We start from the raw sequence: 21,861 nt of genomic DNA, 5'->3' as shown, positions 1-21,861 counted from the left end.
AAAATGTCTGTTACTGTGAATAGTTAAGTGAGCAGAAGATGAGCTGATCACCAAAAGGCATAAAGGTAAAGACGACACATTTCTTTTCAGCAAGATTTGTGTATTATTTTTGTTTTGTACAATTGGAGAGTGAAAAAAGAAAAGGAACACCATGTGAAAGTTTGGACACCCCAATACATTTGCGTTCTCAGGTAACTTTTACCAAGGTTCCAGACCTTAATTAGCTTATTGAGCTGTGGCTTGTTCAAATTCTTCGTTAGGAAAGGTCAGATGATGCAGATTTCAAAACTGTATAAATTCTCTGACTCCTCAAACTTGTCCCTAAAATCAACAGCCATGGGCTCCTCTAAGCAACTCCCTCGCATTCTGAATAATAAAATAATTGATGCTTACAAAGCAGGAGAAGGCTACAAGAACATAGCAAAGTGTTTTCAGGTAGCTGTTTCCTCAGATAGTAATGTTATTAAGAAATGGCAGTTAACAGAAACAGTGGAGATCAAGGTGAGGTCTGGAAGATGAAGAAAACCTTCTGAAAGAACTGCTCGTTGGATTGCTAGAAAGGCAAATAAAAACCCTGTTTGACTGCAAAAGACCTTCAGAAAGATTTAGCAGACCCTGGAGTGGTGGTGCACTGTTCTACTATGCAGTGACACCTGAACAAATATGACCTTCATGGAAGAGTCATCAGAAGAAAACCTTTCCTGCGTCCTAGCCACAAAATACAGCATCTGAAGTTTGCAAATGAACATCTAAATAAGCCTGATGCATTTTGGAAACAAGTCCTGTGGACTGATGAAATCAAAATAGAACTTTTTGGCCACAATGTGCAAAGGTATGTTTGGAGAAAAAAGGGTGCCAAATTCCAGGAAAAGAACACCTCTCCAACTCTGAAGCATGGGTGTGGATCGATCATGCTTTGGGGTTGTGTTGCAGCCAGTGGCACAGGGCACATTTCATTGGTCGAAGGAAACATGGATTCGAATAAATACCAGCAAACTCTGGAAGCAAACATCACACCATCTGTAAAAAGTTGAAGTTAAAAAGAGGATGGGTCATACAATAAGACGATGATCCAAAACACACCTCAAAATCTACAACGGAATACCTCAAGAGGCACAAGCTGAAGGTTTTGCCCTGGCCCTCACAGTCCCCTGACCTAAACATCATTGAAAATCTGGGGATAGATCTCAGAAGAGCAGTGCATGCAAGACAGCCCAAGAAACTTGTAGAACTGGCAGCCTTTTGCAAGGACGAATGTGTGAAAATCCCCCAGGTAAGAACTGAAAGATTATTAGCTGTGATACTTGCCAAAGGGGGTGTTACTAGGTACTGACCATCCATGCAGGGTGCCCAAACTTTTGCTTCGGGCCCTTTTCCTTTTTTGTCATTTAGAAAATGTAAAAGATGAAAATAAAGAATTGTTTTTGCTTAAAATATAAAGGGAATGAGTCATCTTTAACTTTATACCTTTTGGAGATCATTTCATCTTCAACTTGCTTAACTGTTCAGAGTAACAGCAATTTTGACCAGGGGTGCCCAAAGTTTTGCATACCACTGTATTTCTGCATCACCAGCTCAGAGAATGATGTTTTGTCTGTCACAATTTGCTATGGTTTTCTTTTTTATTTTGTATGTCGAGTTACAATTTAGACCAAAATTTCCACCACAGTGGTTTCATCCATCCATCCATCCATCCATCCATCCATAGCCACTGATCCTGTGCATGGTTGTGGGCAAGCTGACTATGGGTGAGAGGCGGGGTACACCCTGGACAAGTCGCCAGATCATCACAGGGTTGACACATAGAGACAAACAACCATTCACACTCACGGTCAATTTAGAGCCACCAATTAGCCTAACCTGCATGCCTTTGGACTGTGGGGGAAACCGGAGCACCTGGAGGAAACCCACACAGACACAGGGAGAACATGCAAACTCCACACAGAAAGGCCCCTGGGCTTGAACCCAGAACCTTCTTGCTGTGAGACGACAGTGTTAATCACTACACCACCGTTGTTTCATTTTTCATTTATTTGACATTTTACCTTTATACTTGTACAATCAAATACAAAAATAAAACTTGAATGACAGTTTTGCAGATTATACTATATACTGATGCCCAGATCGACAGAGATCAGATCTGCACTTTTTTGTTGCTAATTTTGTAACAGTTGTAAAAGTTTTACTTTCAGCCACTACATACAGTAGCAGTTTATCTTCATGCTGTTAGCCATCTTTGATCCACTAAACACATCCTTTAGGTTTTGTGGTGAAAGTAAAACAATAATGATGGGATTTTTCTTGTTGGCAATGTTCACACCTCTACTCTTGGTTTGATTAAAACAACAACAACAACAACTAATTCTTCTGTCCTTCTTGTTTTATGGCCCAATGACAAAATACTGATTGATTTTCAAAACACTTTAAAAATGAAAACACAATACAAATGGACTAATTTCTAGTTTACATTCTAATTTATATTATAGTTTATGTTTTCACCTCCGTTTGTTTGTCTGCCTTTTTCCACTGTAACTCCAAAAGTAGTGAATGGATTTGGATAAAATTTAGTGGAAAGGTGATCCATGGGCCGAGGAACAATTGATCAGCTTTTGCTGCAAATCTGTATGTGATCCCAGGATCCAGATATGTCTGTGGATCAGGATATTTTTGTCTGTTCCCAACATAACTCAAAAAGTAGTGAACGGATTTGGATAAAATTTGGTGGACAGCTTTAGTGTTATCCTAGGTTCAAGTGATTTGATGCTGATGATAGCATGTGGCTTGGCGGAAGTAAGCACCCTACCGAGTGCACTTCCAGTTCATTAATGTGTTGAGTTTTATTCTGTGCATCAGTACAGAGTGATCAGGTCTACGCTACACAACACTACACAAAAATACTTTATATAAAATAAATTGTTTTAAAAATCTCATTAGGGCGGCACGGTGGTGTAGTGGTTAGCGCTGTCGCCTCACAGCAAGAAGGTCCTGGGTTCGAGCCCCGGGGCCGGCAAGGGCCTTTCTGTGTGGAGTTTGCATGTTCTCCCCGTGTCCGCGTGGGTTTCCTCCGGGTGCTCCGGTTTCCCCCGCAGTCCAAAGACATGCAGGTTAGGTTAACTGGTGACTCTAAATTGACCGTAGGTGTGAGTGTGAATGGTTGTCTGTGTCTATGTGTCAGCCCTGTGATGACCTGGCGACTTGTCCAGGGTGTACCCCGCCTTTCGCCCGTAGTCAGCTGGGATAGGCTCCAGCTTGCCTGCGACCCTGTAGAAGGATAAAGTGGCTAGAGATAATGAGATGAGATGAGAGATGAGATATTTGTACATTTATTCTGCAGTTTATGACAGCATAAATAATGAGGCTTTTTTAAACAATGTAAACACATTCTACTGAACAAAATTGGGGCCTCAAAGAATCTTATTTGAGAACTGTGATCTTATTTAAAAAAAAAGATTTGGATTTAATTAAGAATAATGCAGCCTTAATTTACTGTAAGTGGAACTTTTGTTAATATGTGAAATATCTCCTGAATTCAAGATAAATGTCTGATTTTCCAAGTGATAAACATGCACACAAAGCTGTCATATTCTTTGCTGTGATATTTTCCAGAAAAACATATATAATTCTATGCTTAGCATTAAAATACAAATATGATTCATTAAAATATTAAATAATGCAAATAAGGCCTTAAAGTGTTTAAATTTTGTTTCTCTATGCCCGTCGTAATCTGCTGTTCAGGTAGCTCTGTACTGTCATCTTGTGGTCACATGGATAAAAAGTAAATAGAATTTTTAGTGCTAAAACCAACCAACCAACCAACCAACCAACCAGACAAACAAACAACCACCTCACACAGGTTCTGTTAAAGATGCTATAAAAAAAAAACAGCAAAAGAGTAAAATGCAAGATTCTGTTTCATACTTTCTTTCTTTCAAGGGGTGGCACAGTGGTGTAGTGGTTAGCACTGTCGCCTCACAGCAAGAAGGTCTGGGTTCGAGCCCTGTGGTCAGTGAGAGCCTTTCTGTGTGGAGTTTGCATGTTCTCCCCGTGTCCGCGTGGGTTTCCTCCGGGTGCTCCGGTTTCCCCCACAGTCCAAAGACATGCAGGTTAGGTTAACTGGTGACTCTAAATTGAGCGTAGGTGTGAATGTGAGTGTGAATGGTTGTCTGTGTCTATGTGTCAGCCCTGTGATGACCTGGCGACTTGTCCAGGGTGTACCCCGCCTTTCACCCGTAGTCAGCTGGGATAGGCTCCAGCTCGCCTGCGACCCTGTAGAACAGGATAAAGCGGCTACAGATAATGAGATGAGGCTTTCTTTCTTTCATACTTTTTTGTTGTTTGAACAACAAAATACATGCAAGGACATTAAATACAAAATACAATTTTATAAAATTTATTATGTATTCAAACAATATAAAACAGACCATTAAAAATTCAATTTAAAAAGCCATGGCATTTCACATACAAACATTTTTAAACATATCATACATTAAACCGCTTCCAAAGCTGATTTTACCAATCTATCCATCTTCCTGTTTACAGTTAAGGCACAGAGAGGCTTTAACATGACAAAGGTTAACTGTGGTAGCAGTTATCGGTGTAAACATTCGGAGGCTAAAGGATTGTGCTAATGTCCAGTGGCAAACATTATTTTTGGATTAAATATAAAAGAGATGAATATACAGAATACCGTGACTAAAAACACACGGATACATGTGTATCAGCAATGAACATCTAATCACATTAGTCTTTTTTCTTGCTTTAGTCTTTTAGTCTATTAGTCTTTTTCCATCCATCTATCCATCTGCCCATTATCCATCACCGCTTATCCTGTGTAGGGTTGTGGGCAAGTTGGAGCCTATCCCAGCTGACTATGGGTGAGAGGTGGGGTACACCCTGGACAAGTATTAGTCTTTTTTCTTGCTCTAATTTTTTTATGTAAACTTGAATGACTTGCACAGCAACCTTTCTACAGACCATGTGATCCTCAGTGGCATCCAAGATTTCTTTAGTAATGAATTTCTGATGAGTTTATATTTATATAAATTTGCACCACAATCACTAAACTCATCAGAAATATCTCAATATAAAACCTATTTAATGTAGAACTGGGCGACACGGTGGTGTAGTGGTTAGCGCTGTCGCCTCACAGCAAGAAGGTCCGGGTTCGAGCCCCGTGGCTGGCGAGGGCCTTTCTGTGCGGAGTTTGCATGTTCTCCCCGTGTCCGCGTGGGTTTCCTCCGGGTGCTCCGGTTTCCCCCACAGTCCAAAGACATGCAGGTTAGGTTAACTGGTGACTCTAAATTGAGCGTAGGTGTGAATGTGAGTGTGAATGGTTGTCTGTGTCTATGTGTCAGCCCTGTGATGACCTGGCGACTTGTCCAGGGTGTACCCCGCCTTTCACCCGTAGTCAGCTGGGATAGGCTCCAGCTTGCCTGCGACCCTGTAGAACAGGATAAAGCGGCTACAGATGAGATAATGTAGAACTTTCCTTTAAAAATCCACCCTTAAACACTTTGTAAACTTTATTTTAGTGTCTCTTAAAACACAAGGCAAGTTCTGGTTGCTCGTTGTCGTGGCATGACAATACTGTACAATACATCTGTAGCAACAATAAATGCTCTAAAAACAGTGCATTATACAGGTCTCTGAATTCTCCAGTCTGATTGGTCGGAAGGTGTTGATTCATTTTCCGCAACAGCAGCTCTGACATTAGTCCTGGGATGAAACTCAAATCACAGGCGTGTTCATTTTACTACGTTACGGTTTCTATAGCAACGGCTCATTTGCAGGGATTTGTACGACACTTAGAGTAACTCCTCTTCATGTCGGATCGCCTGCCTCCGTTCTGTTGTTGATTATTTCCTTATAAAGATCATTCCCCAAGGTTTTAGTTTCAAGAAAAATCCAGATTTTTAAGTAAAGATGTTGACAGGAAGGAAAGTTTGACTGATATACAACCAAAGACACCTTCCATAAAAGTGACCACATCAACAATTACATGATATCGAGCACCCATTGGACAAATCCCTGTGTATGAGCTGTTACTATAGAAACCATAACGTAGTGTTTCGTTCAAATTAGCTACTGTAGAACGTTGTATTATGCCGCTTTTCCACTACAAACGCGGCTGAGCCGTGCCGTGCTGAGTCGAGCTGAGTCGGGCTGAGCGGGGCTGTTGGAGTTGCATTTCGACTACAACCGCGCTGAACCGTGCTGGCTGGAAGTGGGTGGACACATTGGGTGGAGTTAGCGAAAGTGGGTGGACGTCACGTGATGTCGTTAAGCAGCGCAAACAGTGACATCAGTGACAGTGGCGGAACAAGTCAGAGCCGGGCCGGGGGCGGGGCAAATAACCGGGCCCTTTATTAAAGCTTATCATAACATCATTTTAGGCTACAAAATGTCCGCAACTGCGGTGTTTACCAATTTCAACACTACCGGGTGCAACTATGTTATTTAGTACATCAAGTCCTTCAAACGAACATGTAACTCAGAAACAAAAAACATTAGGATACTGTACATGGCTCATAATAAAACATCAATAGCCTATACTGCGCACATTATTTGAAGGGCATACGAATGAGCGCTCAGAGTGGTGACAGGAAGAGTCAGAAATAAAAGGAGGGCGGTGCAAACCTCACTGAATGCACTGTATTTACCAATTTCAACACTACGGGGTGCAACTATGTTATTTTGTACATTAAGTCCTTCAAACGAACATGTAACTCAGAAACAAAAAAACAGGTGACATACTGTACATGGCTCATAATAAAACATCAATAGCCTACTGCGCGCATTATTTGAAGGGCATACGACGAGCCTTGCGCTCCGCGAACTCGTCCACGATGCTCTGTATGTCACTGATTCAGTGAGCTTTTAAGCGGTAGTCTCACGACCCGAATAGTAAACAATAAACATGGAGGACATGGAGTCGTTACACTGTAAAAAACAACCTATAGAATTTACCCAATTTATCTAAGGTAACAATTTGCATAGACTTTATTTGGGTAAATTTCAACCATTATTTTGAGTAAATACCACCTACATTCAACAGCTATAAATTACTCAAAGAAATAAGGTAAATATTGCCTAGGATTTTCAATAAAAATTACTCAAAATTATTGAGTAGTAATAACACTAAATGTTTAGCCATTATTTATGCAATTAATAATTATTAATAATTATTAGCTACTATGACAAATTAACTATTACCTATTCCAGGAAGGTTAGATTTACTTGAAGCCATTTTCAGACACAGCAGACGCCAGACAGTATTAAAGTCAACTTGTTTATTCAGTCACTCAAGTCTTAACATGCAACATATCCAATATACTGTATTTAAACAATGTAAAACACAATGCACACATATATACACAAACCGGCCACTTTATTAGATACATGTGTACAACTGCTCGCTGACACAAATTTCTAGTCAGCTAAACACATGGCAGCAACTCGATGCATTTGGGCATGTAGAAATGGTCAAGAGTGGAGGGCACAGTGTAGATATAGAACAATAAAAGCTGTTACAAAAATAGAAAAAAAATACACCACACAACTGTTTTTCCCCTTAGAGAAGTTTGCACATGTACAGTATTCATACAAATGAGAATAACTAAGAACAATTTAAGAAAAATATGAACACCTGCAGCACTCACCCAACAGTGCGTTTTACCAATTATTCAGATTAAGCCACTGACACAACACAACACAAGCTCTGTGTGTGTGTGTGTGTGTGTGTGTGTGTGTGTTCAAAAAAGACAAGAGAAATCTGTTTGTGTGTAGCTTAACCTGAGTAAAAGCAGTTCACTCTCTCTCTCTGCTGTGCCAAAGATAAAAACCTTCCAAAAAAAACAGTTAGTGCCAAGATAAAAGTTTAAGAAAAGGTTATTCTTGTACATATTTAGCACTCCCCCCCCCCCCCCCCAAGACAAGTTTAGACAGTATTCACATAAATCAGAATAACTTAGAATGTGGAGTGATGCTACATGTGTTCATATCTCTTAAATGATTCTCTGTTCTGCCAGACATTCAGGTCAACTGACACACACACAACAAAAAAACAAAATAAATCCTGCTCAACTGTTTGCGTCCTTGTAAATGTTAATTCGCAATTCCCTTCGAGACGCAGACTCTCTCCAGTCTCTTCTTCTGGGAGCACTGCATGCACGAGTGCTGTTTTCTGCTGAATCATGAGCACGGTACGAGCATGCTCCCATGAATCATTGCGCGTAGAATCGAGTAGGCTATATTTTAGTCATTTTAGGTAGTTATACCCTACCTATTGCGTTACATTATTTCCTGCCTAATATTTCTGATTATTATTTAATCCATTTTCATCACTTCAATTGGGTGTAGTTTACTCATTTCTCACCATTAGAAGTTTATACTCTATATTAATAGGTAGCGCTTGTATGATCTACCCCTTGCAATCGATTACCTTTGCTTACCTATTTTTTTTGTGGAAAAAATAATCATTTTTTATCAGTAAAATATACAACCCCACAAAATCATTTTTTACAGTGTAGTGTTGCTGGTCTTGGTGCTGTGGCTTGTTGTCACCGACAACGCCAACAGATACTGGCAAGAGCGTATAGATGAGGCGAGGCGCATAAGGCTTCAGAAATTCTCGTAATTCGTAATTATTCTTCTTCCGGGTTTGCGGTGTTTACAGATCCCAGCGCGCTCGCGGGGCGTGTGTGGGCATGTGAGGACACTCCTCCTCACCAATCAGTGCACAGGGGAGTGTCTGCTCACGCCCCCAGCCTCACTCGGCACGGCTTGGCTCGCTTCAGCCCCACTCCAAAACCGTGCAAGTTTTAGGGGCTAAGCAGGGCTGAAGCGAGCTGAGTCGTGCTGGGTTTTGGTAGTCGAAATGCGAGCCGTGTCGGGCTGAAGTGAGCTGAAGCGAGCTGAAGTGAGCTGAAAAAGGGTAGTGGAAAAGGGCCATTTGAGTGTTAACCTGTTGTTCATGTTTCAGCCAGAACTACTGTCCAACCATACTGTTGTGCAGTTGTACGAACATAATGGACGCCTCCTGACCAATCAGATTTGAACAATTCAACCTTGATTTAACTCGACTGTTATGACTTATTGCATCACATTACAGCACAGTAAGAAATCTGAGATGTTAGTTTTCAAGATCATGCGTAATTGGAGAAGAAGGGGAAAAATTTCAGTTTCATTATCTGCAGCTCCATATGATGCTCATGGTTTTGGAATGAGATGTCCAACGAGGTGTCTATGTACTAACTACTATATGGTGTATTTGCAATGTAGGCTTACTAATGTAAAAAGGATATTACTGAAATGTTTGTTTTAGCATCAAGCTAAATTTTTGGTGCTCATTAAAACAGCAACCAGAAATAAATACTGCATCAGTTTCTTGTTCTGCAAAAAGACCAAACAAAGGCTGGGAACAGTGTTTGACATATTTATGTCACAGTACAGTATGTATTGCATTATACCCAAAGCTCACTGAGAAGAGTTCACGACAAACATGCAACATGGTTTGTCTGTTCTCAGACCTGTTTATCTCGTCCTAGAGTGGTGTTGAGTACAGTGGGATGGAAGCTGAGTCAAATAACGCGCACCACTTTTTAAAATTTTTTATTAATATAGTCTATGCCCGGCGGCATGGCAGTGTAGTAGTTCGCACTGTCGCCTCACAGCAAGAAGGTCCTGGGTTCGAGCCCAGTGGCTGGCGAGGGCCTTTCTGTGCGGAGTTTGCATGTTCTCCCCGTGTCTGCGTGGGTTTCCTCTGGGTGCTCCGGTTTCCCCCACAGTCCAAAGACATGCAGGTTAGGTTAATTGGTGGCTCTAAATTGACCGTAGGTGTGAATGGTTGTTTGTCACTGTGTCAGCCTTGTGATAACCTGGCGACTTGTCCAGGGTGTACCCCACCTCTCACCCATAGTCAGCTGGGATAGGCTCCAGCTTGCCTGCAACCCTGCAGAACAGGATAAGCGGCTACAGATAATGGATGGATGGATAGTCTATGCCTATCAAAGTCAAAATCAGTGCATTTGTGAGTCTTTTAAGGGTCATCAATTAAAGCTAAGGTAATTTTGAAACATGTAAAATTCTCACACTGGCTTGTAGTGTTGTAGGACTCGAGACCGGTCTCAAGACCAGTTTTTGAAGGTCTCGGTCTTGTCTCGGAATCAACCACATTTTTACTTGGTCTTGGACATACAGGACTCAGGATTTTATTTCAAGACCGGTCAAGACCACAACTGTGTGAATTTCACTAAACTGCCTGTGCAGTGTCTTTAACATTGTTACTGTGATTTGGATGTAAAACTTCCTGCTTCAAATGTGACCAATAATGTGACTCACTGCTAATTTAAAAATTTTTTCCTGTTAATGGCTGTCACTCCTCCCCCCATCCCCTTCACACACACTAGTCTGGTTCTGGTCTTGACTTGCCCTGTGTCCGAAATCACTCACTCATTCACTACTCCCTATATAGGGAATTACTATATAGAGGACTCTATGGTGAGCTCATTGATAAAATGAAAAAACACTTTTGGACACTACTCCGCCGCACCGTTATTTACGTCATTACTGTCACACAATTAAAACGTGCCAGATCAGTCAGCTGGTGGGTTTTCAAAATAATAAATATATGCGTGTATTTTTGTGATAAATCTATATTATACCGAGTGTATTTCCCACATTAATAAATGCAAAGTACTTTGTGTCTGCTGCATCTTTCAGTTCTTTTAAATCAAGGCTGAATACTATCTTCTTTGCCGCTGCCTTTTATTAAATCAAATTTGAGGCTTTTGATTTGATTTCAGTGCGACTGCAATGCATGATGGGATATATTGCTTGGTTAGTGACCATCGGTTATACACTACTTTTCATGATGCATTGTGGGATACTTTGAGTGCACTATATAGGATGTACCGTAATCGTTCTCACTATACATTTGGACAGCACTACAAAATGGTGACCTCACTATATAGTCCACTATATAGTGAGTAGGGAGTGATTTCGGACACAGGGTCGGTCTTGCCCTGTCTTGGTCTTGACTTGATTTCAACCCCTCAAAGTCTTGGTTTCGATACTCTGGTCTCGGTCATGACTTGGATTCGGTTTACGTGGGTCTTGACTACAACACTACTGGCTTGTCCCCTAAATATATATTTTCAGTGGTAAAAAATATGAAAGAAGAACTCATACGGCTTGAATGCTAAGTCTGAACAGAATGGAATGCCTTTACTGTCACTGCACAAATGTACAATGAAATTTAGTTCATCATAGGAGAGCAAAGCCACTGTGTGCATGCACGCCGCCACTCTTGGGCACTTCAGCCCAAGGCCATCCCATGTTATCCTAACCTGCATGTCTTTGGACTGTGAGGGAAACTGGAGCACCTGGAGGAAACCCACACAGACACGGGGAGAACATGCAAACTCCACACAGAAAGGCCCCTGTTGGCCACTGGGGTCAAACCCAGAACCTTCTTGCTGTGAGCCAACAGTGCTAACCACTACACCACCATGCCGCCCTTTTTTTTTTTTAATTTTTAAATTACATTAAAAATTTTTTTAAGAATAGAACTGTGTCCAAAAGTAAAAAAAAAATATTCCAGCTGCAAAAGGGGGATTGACCCCATGTTAACACCCATGGTTTAGAAATAAGACGTTCAACCAACTAACTAACTAACTAACTAACTAACTAACTAACTAACTAACTAACTAACTAAGTCCCTCCAACAAAATCCCTGGTAAAATCCTGCCTCAGTGCTGTTAGAAAGAAGAATACATATGGGGTTATTCTGTAAATGAGTCTATTAGTTCTTATATTCCTTTTCCATCGTTCAAGAATCTTCTTGAAGATCTTCTTGAGGATTTACAGAGCAATTGAAGCTAATAGGTCTGTTTCCAAAAGTCAAAAGTTCAAGGGCAAAAAGTCAAGTCTGGACATCGGCTCTATCTCAAGGGTTCAGGATGACTCACTACACGCCGGCTCCTTCATGCACACCCGACAGCGACTGATGATTCTTGAATAGTCAGCTTGTGAGTTTTCGGATGGTTTACTGAGAAACAAAACACAAACACACATCTGCTTTCAGGCATGTGGTTGGGAAAGTGCTAACTTTTATACGATGACACCTTCTGCAGTCATTTCCATTCCTGTTTCAGGTCAACATCTCTTCTTATTAATATCCACCTTTACAAATTCTCAAAATAGAAATCTTTGAGAAATACCTGAACATCTTCCTCGGATCCAGAGCAACCAGCCAGTAGCTGTAGGAATTTAAGTAGTAGCTACAAGTGCCCTGGCTAGAACACTCGATAAAGGGATTGTTCCGGAAATTCTCCAGACAGGAGCCAGGAGAGGACAGGGACTGTCCTGAGCCCTGGGAACCTTCACCTGTGTGCTATTGAGACACGACCAAACAATCAGTAGACAGTATATATCATATCACACTGCTGTTGGCTGCTTGATTCAGATTGGGCTATGACAGCAGCTCTGACTGCAGTGCAGCTGTAAACCAGAGGTTTATTACAGAGGTTTATTACTGTATGCATACAAACAGGTGACAAATTAAAGGAAAAGTCAACCGAAAGTTGCAGAACACGGTGCCTTATTATAGATTCTACAAGTCTCAAATATGAAATTATACTTGAGCGATGAACACTGTTCTTCCAAAATATATTCGCTCAGGTGGTGTTTTGATTATGAAGGTACACGGTGCTGGCTAAAATGTTGCTCCAAAATCACTCAAATAAATAAATAAATAAATAAATAAATCTCTTTTTTTTCTTGTGGTTGTTACCATGACAAAAGAGTAGCCTTGCCACAGAGACTGCCATCCCATGGGACATGATGGGACTGTACTGTCCTGGCTGTGGAACGCTATCACGTTACCTACGGAGTTACAGACTGAACACCTGGAGAGAGAAAGAGAGAGAGATATGCAACCTCTTTTTCAGGGGAAAATTCAACCGGTGAGTGAAAGAATGAATGTGAGTGTGTGAAAGTATAAGTGAGTGAGTCAGTGAGTGAGTTAGTGTTTGTTTAGATGAGTGAGTGAGTGAGTGAGTGAGTGAGTGAGTCAGTGAGTGAATCACTGTGTGGGTGAGTCATTGAATGAATCAGTGAGTGAATGAATCAGTGAGGAAGTGCTCATTTAAGAGCTTGTTTGGGTAAGTGGGTGAATCAGTGCCTGTGTGAGTCATTGAGTGAATCAGTGAGTGAGTAAGTGCTTGTTTAAGAGCTTGAGTGAGTGAGTGAATCACTATATACAGTTAGGTCCATAAATATTTGGACAGAGACAACATTTTTCTAATTTTGGTTCTGTACCTTACCACAATGAATTTTGAACAAAACAATTCAGATGCTCCTCCGGGTGCTCCGTTTTCCCCCACAGTCCAAAGACATGCAGGTTAGGTTAACCGGTGACTCTAAATTGACCGTAGGTGTGAATGTGAGTGTGAATGGTTGTCTGTGTCTATGTGTCAGCCCTGTGATGACCTGGCGACTTGTCCAGGGTGTACCCCGCCTTTCGCCCGTAGTCAGCTGGGATAGGCTCCAGCTTGCCTGCGACCCTGTAGAAGGATAAAGCGGCTAGAGATAATGAGATGAGATGAGACAATTCAGATGCAGTTGAAGTTCAGACTTTCAGTTTTAATTCAGTGGGTTGAACAAAATGATTGCATAAAAATGTGAGGAACTAAAGCATTTTTTAAACACAATCCCTTCATTTCAGGGGATCAAAAGTAATTGGACAAATTAAATAATTGTAAATAAAATGTTCATTTCTAATACTTGGTTGAAAACCCTTTGTTGGCAACGACTGCCTGAAGTCTTGAACTCATGGACATCACCAGACGCTGTGTTTCCTCCTTTTTAATGCTCTGCCAGGCCTTTACTGCAGCGGTTTTCAGTTGCTGTTTGTTTGTGGGCCTTTCTGTCTGAAGTTTAGTCTTTAACAAGTGAAATGCATGCTCAATTGGGTTGAGATCAGGTGACTGACTTGGCCATTCAAGAATATTCCACTTCTTTGCTTTAATAAACTCCTGGGTTGCTTTGGCTTTATGTTTTGGGTCATGGTCCATCTGTATTACGAAACGCCGACCAATCAGTTTGGCTGGATTTGAGCACACAGTATGTCTCTGAATACCTCAGAATTCATCCGGCTGCTTCTGTCCTGTTTCACATCATCAATAAAAACACTAGTGACCCAGTGCCACTGGCAGCCATGCATGCCCAAGCCATCACACTGCCTCTGCCGTGTTTTACAGATGATGTGGTATGCTTTGGATCATGAGCTGTACCACGCCTTTGCCATACTTTTTTCTTTCCATCATTCTGGTAGAGGTTGATCTTGGTTTCATCTGTCCAAAGAATGTTCTTCCAGAACTGTGCTGGCTTTTTTTATGTTTTTTTAGCAAAGTCCAATCTAGCCTTTTTATTCTTGAGGCTTATGAGTGGCTTGCACCATGCAGTGAACCCTCTGTATTTACTTTCATGCAGTCTTCTCTTTATGATAGATTTGGATATTGATGCGCCTACCTCCTGGAGAGTGTTGTTCACTTGGTTGGCTGTTGTGAAGGGGTTTCTCTTCACCATGGAAATTATCCTGCGATCATCCACTACTGTTGTCTTCTGTGAGTGTCCAGGTCTTTTTGCATTGATGAGTTCACCAGTGCTTTCTTTCTTTCCCAGGATGTACCAAACTGTAGATTTTGCCACTCCTAATATTGTAGCAATTTCTCGGATGGGTTTTTTCTGTTTTCGCAGCTTAAGGATGGCTTGTTTCACCTGCATGGAGAGCTCCTTTGACCGCATGTTTTCTTCACAGCAAAATCTTCCAAATGCAAGCACCACACCTCAAATCAACTCCAGGCCTTTTATCTGCTTAATTGAGAATGACATAACGAAGGAATTGCCCACACCTGCCCATGAAATAGCCTTTGAGTCAATTGTCCAATTACTTTTGGTCCCTTTAAAAACAGGGTGGCACATGTTAAGGAGCTGAAACTCCTAAACCCTTCATCCAATTTTAATGTGGATACCCTCAAATGAAAGCTGAAAGTCTGGACTTTATGTCCATGTCCATTATATAACTATAACCTGAATATGTTTCAGTAAACAGGCAAAAAAACCTAAATTTGTGTCAGTGTCCAAATATATATGGACCTAACTGTACAGTATGTGAGTCATGGAGTGAACCAGTGAGTAAGTGCTTGTTTGAGAGCTTGAGTGAGTGAGTGAGTGAGTGAGTGCTTATTTGGGTGAGTGAGTGATTATTGCCTGTGTGAGTCATTGAGTGAATCAGTGATTGAGTAAATGTTGTTTGGGTGAGTGAGTGAATGAGTGAGTGAATGAGTGAGTGAATGAGCCAGTGTTCGTTTAAGAGCCAGTGTTTGGTTGAGTGACTGAGTGAACCATCTGTCTTTACAGTATAAATTATGATTTGTCAGATACTATGTGTATTCTGAGCGTACCTGCTAATATACGTCGCCAGTGAATCACCTGAGACTGAAGACTGGTTACTGGGCAGGTGTGTCTCAGTGGACAGCCAGTAGGAATGATCGTTTCGGGAAGAAAAGAGACAGACCTCATTCACATTACAGTAAAGAAAGGGTATGACGGAGAACATCTGTAGACAGCTCCCCATAGTGCCTTGGTGTCACACACACACACACACACACACACACACACACACACACACACACACACAAGTATAGTATATACAAGTAAAGATGGATGTATTGCCTGCATTTTATATCCAAAAAAAGGAAAGGCGGAATGGGGAGAAACAGTTCAGTGAGGTGTTTGTGTCAGAGACGGATCCCAAAAGCTGTCTAAAGGCATAATGAAGTTAAAAAACATTCTATTCAAATCTAGAGTTTTATTCATGTTAGAACTCGAATAGGTCAGCTTTAATTACAAGCTATACTTTAAATATATATCCGTCCTGAACAAATAAACAAATCAATATTAACACTGAAAGAAATGAATCAACCGGCTCAAACTGAATAAAAGATGCACCTGGCATGTTTTAGCATTGCTACAAATTAATAACCTCACAAAATGTCTGACGATCTCTAAAAGCCATTTCAGACCAGATGCACTCCGAAAGCATTTTTCTGGTTGTTTTGATGCTTCACACCCGGCAATTATGCTTCCATTTATTTAGGGTTTCAATCCACAGCAGCTGTGTCAGTGATTTCTGTTCTCCAATAATAATTGGAGAACAATTATTGTGCAAATGTTTTGTTGCTCCCAAATACAATAAATAAATAAATAAATAAATAAAAATCCTCCATGCAGTCATGTTCTTCTGTGAAATCTACAAATAGTTAATCTCAGATAACTTGATGTGTTTGTGTGTATATGCCATACCAAGATCTTGGCCATGTCCGTGGCTATTGCCGGTGATGAGAAGCAGTGAGTACCCGGAGTAGATGAGAGTGGATTTATGAGGGCATTTAGGGATAGCTTGTGTCTGACTGTGCCTGGCGAACAGGATGTTATCTCTGTGCTTGTTGGCCACGCAGCCTCCCGGTGGACCTGTGGGACCCTTCTGACCATTGCCACCATTAAAACCCTTAGGTCCTGAAAAATAAAAATGCATAAACAAAGACTTTACAGTACACATTAAACACCAGAGCGCCTTACACACTGGAGCACTGCCCATAACAAACTCCACCAACTCTTCAAATTTTGTTGAAACACCCTGTATTAATATTTTCAGTTAAACTTCAAGTTAAATATTTCTACAATCAGTAAGATGTACAGGGTACTCGGGAGAGTTCATACCTCCACCGAGCCATATATCCACATCAAAATCTAAATCAATAGTTCCTTGGCCCATGGCTTATCTTTCCTCAAAATTTCATTAAAATCCGTTCACTAATTTTTGAATTATGTTGGGAATATACCAGAGGGAAACCATCAGGGCCTTCTAGGTCTTCAGAGAAGGCACAAACATATCAGCATGTCAAATGTTATTATTCATTTCTTTCATAATTTCATTATAATTATTCTCTTCTGATTCTAATTTGGCTTCATTTTCTATCAAATGTGCTTCAGAAATGAAAGGGTTACAGTCCTGAAAACATTAAAATTTAGTTATCCAATGAGATTGTTTTGTTTGGCTGAGAAGAGTTTAGAGCTGCTCACTCACTGGTTAGGACTTCATTACCAGGACAGAAGGCCATGGCAGTGTATGTTTATGGAGTAAGCAGGCTTGTAGTACTTGAGTCCAACCCGTGCCCTAATTTTAAAGACTTGTGACTTGACTTGGACTTGAGCACTGATGACTTGGACTCGTGCATTAAAATTTGGACTCGTAAATTGGAGACGAGGACTCAGATTTTTTCTTTATTTTTTGGAACATGCCATAATAATTTGGCATAAGATATTTATATCTACATTAACTTTTGTACTAATTTCGTGCAAGAGTGTCACATCTGCCCGCCTTGGCGCATGCATCATATAGACTCTCGGGCGCGCTCCAGACAGCGTGCGTGCCAAGCAGACTCTCACGTGCGCTATAAACGACTCACACCTGCACAGGATTAAGGCACAATCAGCATGCCTATATAAAAACTATGAAAACACACTTTGCAAAGTATTGAGTTGCGTTGCTAACACATTACCGAGCCTTATTTCCTTGTTTGGTTTCCTGATCCCTGATTTCCTGTTTCTCGTCTTTGATTCTGCCGAGTCTACTTCTTCTCCGTGCTCTCATGGAAGGCGGTCGCATTTCTCTGCCTCTCCCTTCCCTTATCTTTCCCGCTTCTGCTGTCTCGCCTGTCTAGTGTCTATACTTTTGAGAGACTCTCTCCGCACTCCTCTCCAAACTAAAAACCATGGAATTGATAAACTGGTCTCTTCACGCAATTGACACAATCTTCTCGACGAGAAGCCTGGGTTCGGGGGAACCAGCCTGTCCTGCCGGAACGTTCACAGCTGGCTACACGATGGATGCATGGGAGTGGTGGCGGGTTGTGTGCCTGGTGGTTCTTTCTGTGGAGGACATATATATTGAAGACATCTACCTATTTGGAACCATGATTACAGGACTTTTGCTGATTGGATTAGGCATTGCCCTGGTTTATCGAGGAAATCAGAGATGACAGCTGTCTAAAGCCCCATAAAGCTGCCTGACATGATTGAAGTGGTGGGTAGAGCTGTCGGCACTCAGACTGTGGCTATTCAGAACTTGAACCGCAACATGGATAACATCATGGAGAAGCTTTCGGCTTTGCAAAGGAAAATTGATTCGATTCGATTCGGAGACCAGAATGGACAAACAGATTAGTCATGTAAAGGAATGCGTCTACTTGCCCCAAGACCAAACAATCCTGATCTTATCTGCTTTCGGCTCCCTCAGACAGCACTGGCCTTGGCCAAGGCCGTTGCTGGGAAAACAATTCCCCCCCTGAGATCGCTGCTGTTAGACTCTCTCATATTCCTCCCCCCTCTTCCCACGGTCACCACTTTTACTCCCAGTGTGACAAGTCGGTAAGCGCCGTCTGGCTGCAGGACCGGACTGCTTGTTTGTGCTGGGTTACCTATACCTCCGCCCTTTCCCTCAACCCCTTCCCCCTCGAGTCCCGAGTCATGTGTAAAGTGTACTGTGTTATTTTTATGCTTATGTGCTAAGGTATTTTTTTTTATGTTCCCACACTGTACTCCCCACAGGAGCATAGTGTGGGGGTTGTTTTTTTCTCCTCCCATCCCCTCATGTTACTACTGTATTTTTCATCCCTGTCTTCCTGTCCTGTCTACTCCCCGTGTCAATTGTATGTATGTGTATATGTACGGACGAGTTGATGGCTAATTTTGCTGGTACTTGTGACTAGTGACAATAAAGGGTTCATTCATTCATTCATTCATCATTCTACAATAGCCTGTTTGTGCCTCACTTGACTGACCTATTGCCAGTTTGACTGTTTTATGATTTTGCCTGCCATTCTGGATTATTTATCTGTCTTCACTTGTATTAATAAACACACTTTCTGCACTTACATCCATCTCCCAACCATCTCTGACAGAATACTTCACACTCCCTGATAAAGAGAAGCACATTCACCTGTTCATACAGCATGTTCAGGAACAAACTAATGTTAATGGCGCTGAAACAGCCACCGTCAAATGGTGCAGTAGAGGTCTGCACGGGTCGGATTTTTCAGTCCCGCTCCCGCCCGCGCCCGCATTGTGCAGTCCCACTCCCGCCCGCACCCGCAAAGAATTATGATTTTCAGTCCCGCTCCCGCCCGCGTCTGCCATATTTTGTCCCGCTCCCGCCCGCAAATCCCGCATGATGCAGACATTCGAGTTATTTCTCAGGAAAGTTCTTGTCTTGACACAGCGTGATGGTGCCCCACCCCCTACTTTGAGTGGATTTGAGCATAAATATCTACAGCTCACGTTCAAGTTTGTTATTATTTACCTTGTTTCTGAATTCAGCATGTAGTGTCTCTAGTAATAATAATTAGTGCTGTCAAGCGATTAAAATATTTAATAGCGAATCGCACATTTTTGTCACATAAGAAACCATTGTAATTCTCTGATCAGCATAAAAAAGTGAATGGGCTTGTTTTGTACCAATGTTTTTTTTTTTTTATTGCAAAGCAGAGCTAGCAAGAGAACCATGAGTGAACAACTCTAATCAGAGAGACAGGTTACACAGTGACGGTAGGCTTGACTCAGTGGTATCCCAGAAATCCTTCCTGTAATATGCAAATTTGGCCGCCTCTGATTGGACAGCCAAATTTGCATATTACAGGAAGAATTTCTGGGATAGCATTGAGTCAAGCCTACCGTCACTGTGACCTGTCTCTCTGATTAGAGTTGTAGACTAACTCAAGCAGTAAATCACTTCACTCATGGTTCTCTTGCTAGCTGGGTGTGAACGGCGAGTCATTAGAGTGATCAAAGGATTTCCAGTTAGGGTAATCAATGGCAAATTTAAGATGCCATTCCTCACTCAATCTGGCAATCTGACTCTCTCTGCAAATTTAGGCATCTTAAAATGTTTTTATTAATGCCAAATAAAATATCCAGCACAAATTATATATCTCATCATTATCTCTAGCCGCTTTATCCTTCTACAGGGTCGCAGGCAAGCTGGAGCCTATCCCAGCTGACTACGGGCGAAAGGCGGGGTACACCCTGGACAAGTCGCCAGGTCATCACAGGGCTGACACATAGACACAGACAACCATTCACACTCACATTCACACCTACGGTCAATTTAGAGCCACCAGTTAACCTAACCTGCATGTCTTTGGACTGTGGGGGAAACCGGAGCACCCGGAGGAAACCCACGCGGACACGGGGAGAACATGCAAACTCCGCACAGAAAGGCCCTCGCCGGCCCCGGGGCTCGAACCCAGGACCTTCTTGCTGTGAGGCGACAGCGCTAACCACTACACCACCGTGCCACCACAAATTATATATGATAGACATAAATTAATAGTTTATAAATTTTATTTCAAACACGTTTTTAGTTAGCGGGACTGCAGCTTATCACCGCTCCTGCCCGCGCCGCATATGTGCACTCCTGCTCCCGCCCGCGCCCGCATATGTGCACTTCCGGTCCCGCCCGCGCCCGCAATGAGCTTTCAAAATTTGTCCCACGCCGCACTGCTTTGCGGCGGGACTCCTGCGGGAGTGCAGGGCTCTATGGTGCAGATGGAGTCTTGTTCTCAGACTCAACTCTAAATTTTTTTTCATGACTTGGACTTGAACACTGGGGACTCGAGACTGGACTCAGACTTGAGGTTTAGTGACTCGACTACAACACTGGTAGGAAGTGACAGATGAATTAACCAATCAAATTTTGACTTATAGTGGCAGGGACCAAAAATGTATCGCCCTCAGCCTTTTCGAAGGTCAACGCTAGTGGTCAAGCCAGCGCTATCAAGAGCAAGTAGCACAGGCTAATGACCAAGAAACTAAGATTTCTGCCTCCAGAATCTTCATCCATGCACATGTAGCAATGTCATAATTTCATATGAATAAAGTTTTGGGTTTTTTTGGGAACTTCCTCAAATCCCTCTATTGTAAGTATGTTCATTTGTTGGGTTCCACTGTTGTTTCTGATGGGGCATTAATTATTGTAACACACCTGTGGACATTATCGTGCTTGGAATGCCTGGAAAGGGGTAAGCTGGGTTCCTGAATCCTGCATGGACATTATTCATTAATACAGTATACTGTTTTTATTTTTCCCAAGATATGATGTTTATTTTATGATGCAAAAATGTTTTGACACACACTGCTGTTTGCATCGGATCAAATATTAAGTGCACATATATTATAGTCTGTTTTATCTCACACAGTGTAATATAGCCAGACTACAGAACAGTATGTAGCCTACAGTATGTAAATGTTTTTATTTTTATCGTGCTTGGGATGTCTGGAAAGGGGAATGCCAGAATTCTTTCCCTTGTCTCCATGTGTTGATCACTCTGTCATTCATTGTTTTTCCAGAATAAATGCTGACAAATGAACTCTTCACCTCCTCGGCATCATCTAGAAGCCACACAAAGACTTTTAGTTATTATTTGAGTAAGTGACTGGTTATAGTCGGTTACACACACTCACCCCAGTATTTTTCACTCAGTTTTAAGTATTCATTTTCCTGTGTAATTTATTTAGTTACTTTTAAAATCAACATTGCCAACTACACACAGCAGAGCAACCTGGCACCCTGCTGCTAATCCCTTGCAAAATCCTTTCACCTGTTGCTTTTTTGGTGTGTCTGGCTCAGTTTTGGCTGAGCTCAAGTCCCAGCTCTAATAGTAGCATTTCGCCAGTGGAATACACAAATAAACAAAGGTAAAAACATAACCTTGTCCAACACAGTCGGCGGTGGTGATAACA

The 21,861-nt window shown here is 41.7% G+C and overlaps 1 protein-coding gene across 1 annotated transcript in view; it reads right to left on the bottom strand.

The window, feature by feature from the left end:
* Nucleotides 1–9,750: 9,750 nt before the first annotated feature.
* Nucleotides 9,751–21,861, bottom strand: part of col4a3 (collagen, type IV, alpha 3) — a 99,851-nt gene continuing 87,740 nt past the window's right edge. Inside the window, exons 48-52 of the mRNA XM_060942273.1 lie at nucleotides 16,366–16,578; nucleotides 15,465–15,642; nucleotides 12,791–12,905; nucleotides 12,219–12,391; nucleotides 9,751–12,046 (exon numbers count right to left, since the gene is read on the bottom strand). Coding sequence (XP_060798256.1) covers nucleotides 11,953–12,046; nucleotides 12,219–12,391; nucleotides 12,791–12,905; nucleotides 15,465–15,642; nucleotides 16,366–16,578 — 773 coding nt within the window. The 3' untranslated portion in view covers nucleotides 9,751–11,952. The remainder of the gene's footprint in view (nucleotides 12,047–12,218; nucleotides 12,392–12,790; nucleotides 12,906–15,464; nucleotides 15,643–16,365; nucleotides 16,579–21,861) is intronic.

Source organism: Neoarius graeffei, chromosome 16 (genome assembly GCF_027579695.1).
Source record: "Neoarius graeffei isolate fNeoGra1 chromosome 16, fNeoGra1.pri, whole genome shotgun sequence".
NCBI classification, from domain to species: Eukaryota; Metazoa; Chordata; class Actinopteri; order Siluriformes; family Ariidae; genus Neoarius; species Neoarius graeffei.
This window is presented reverse-complemented; position numbering and strand designations above follow the sequence as displayed.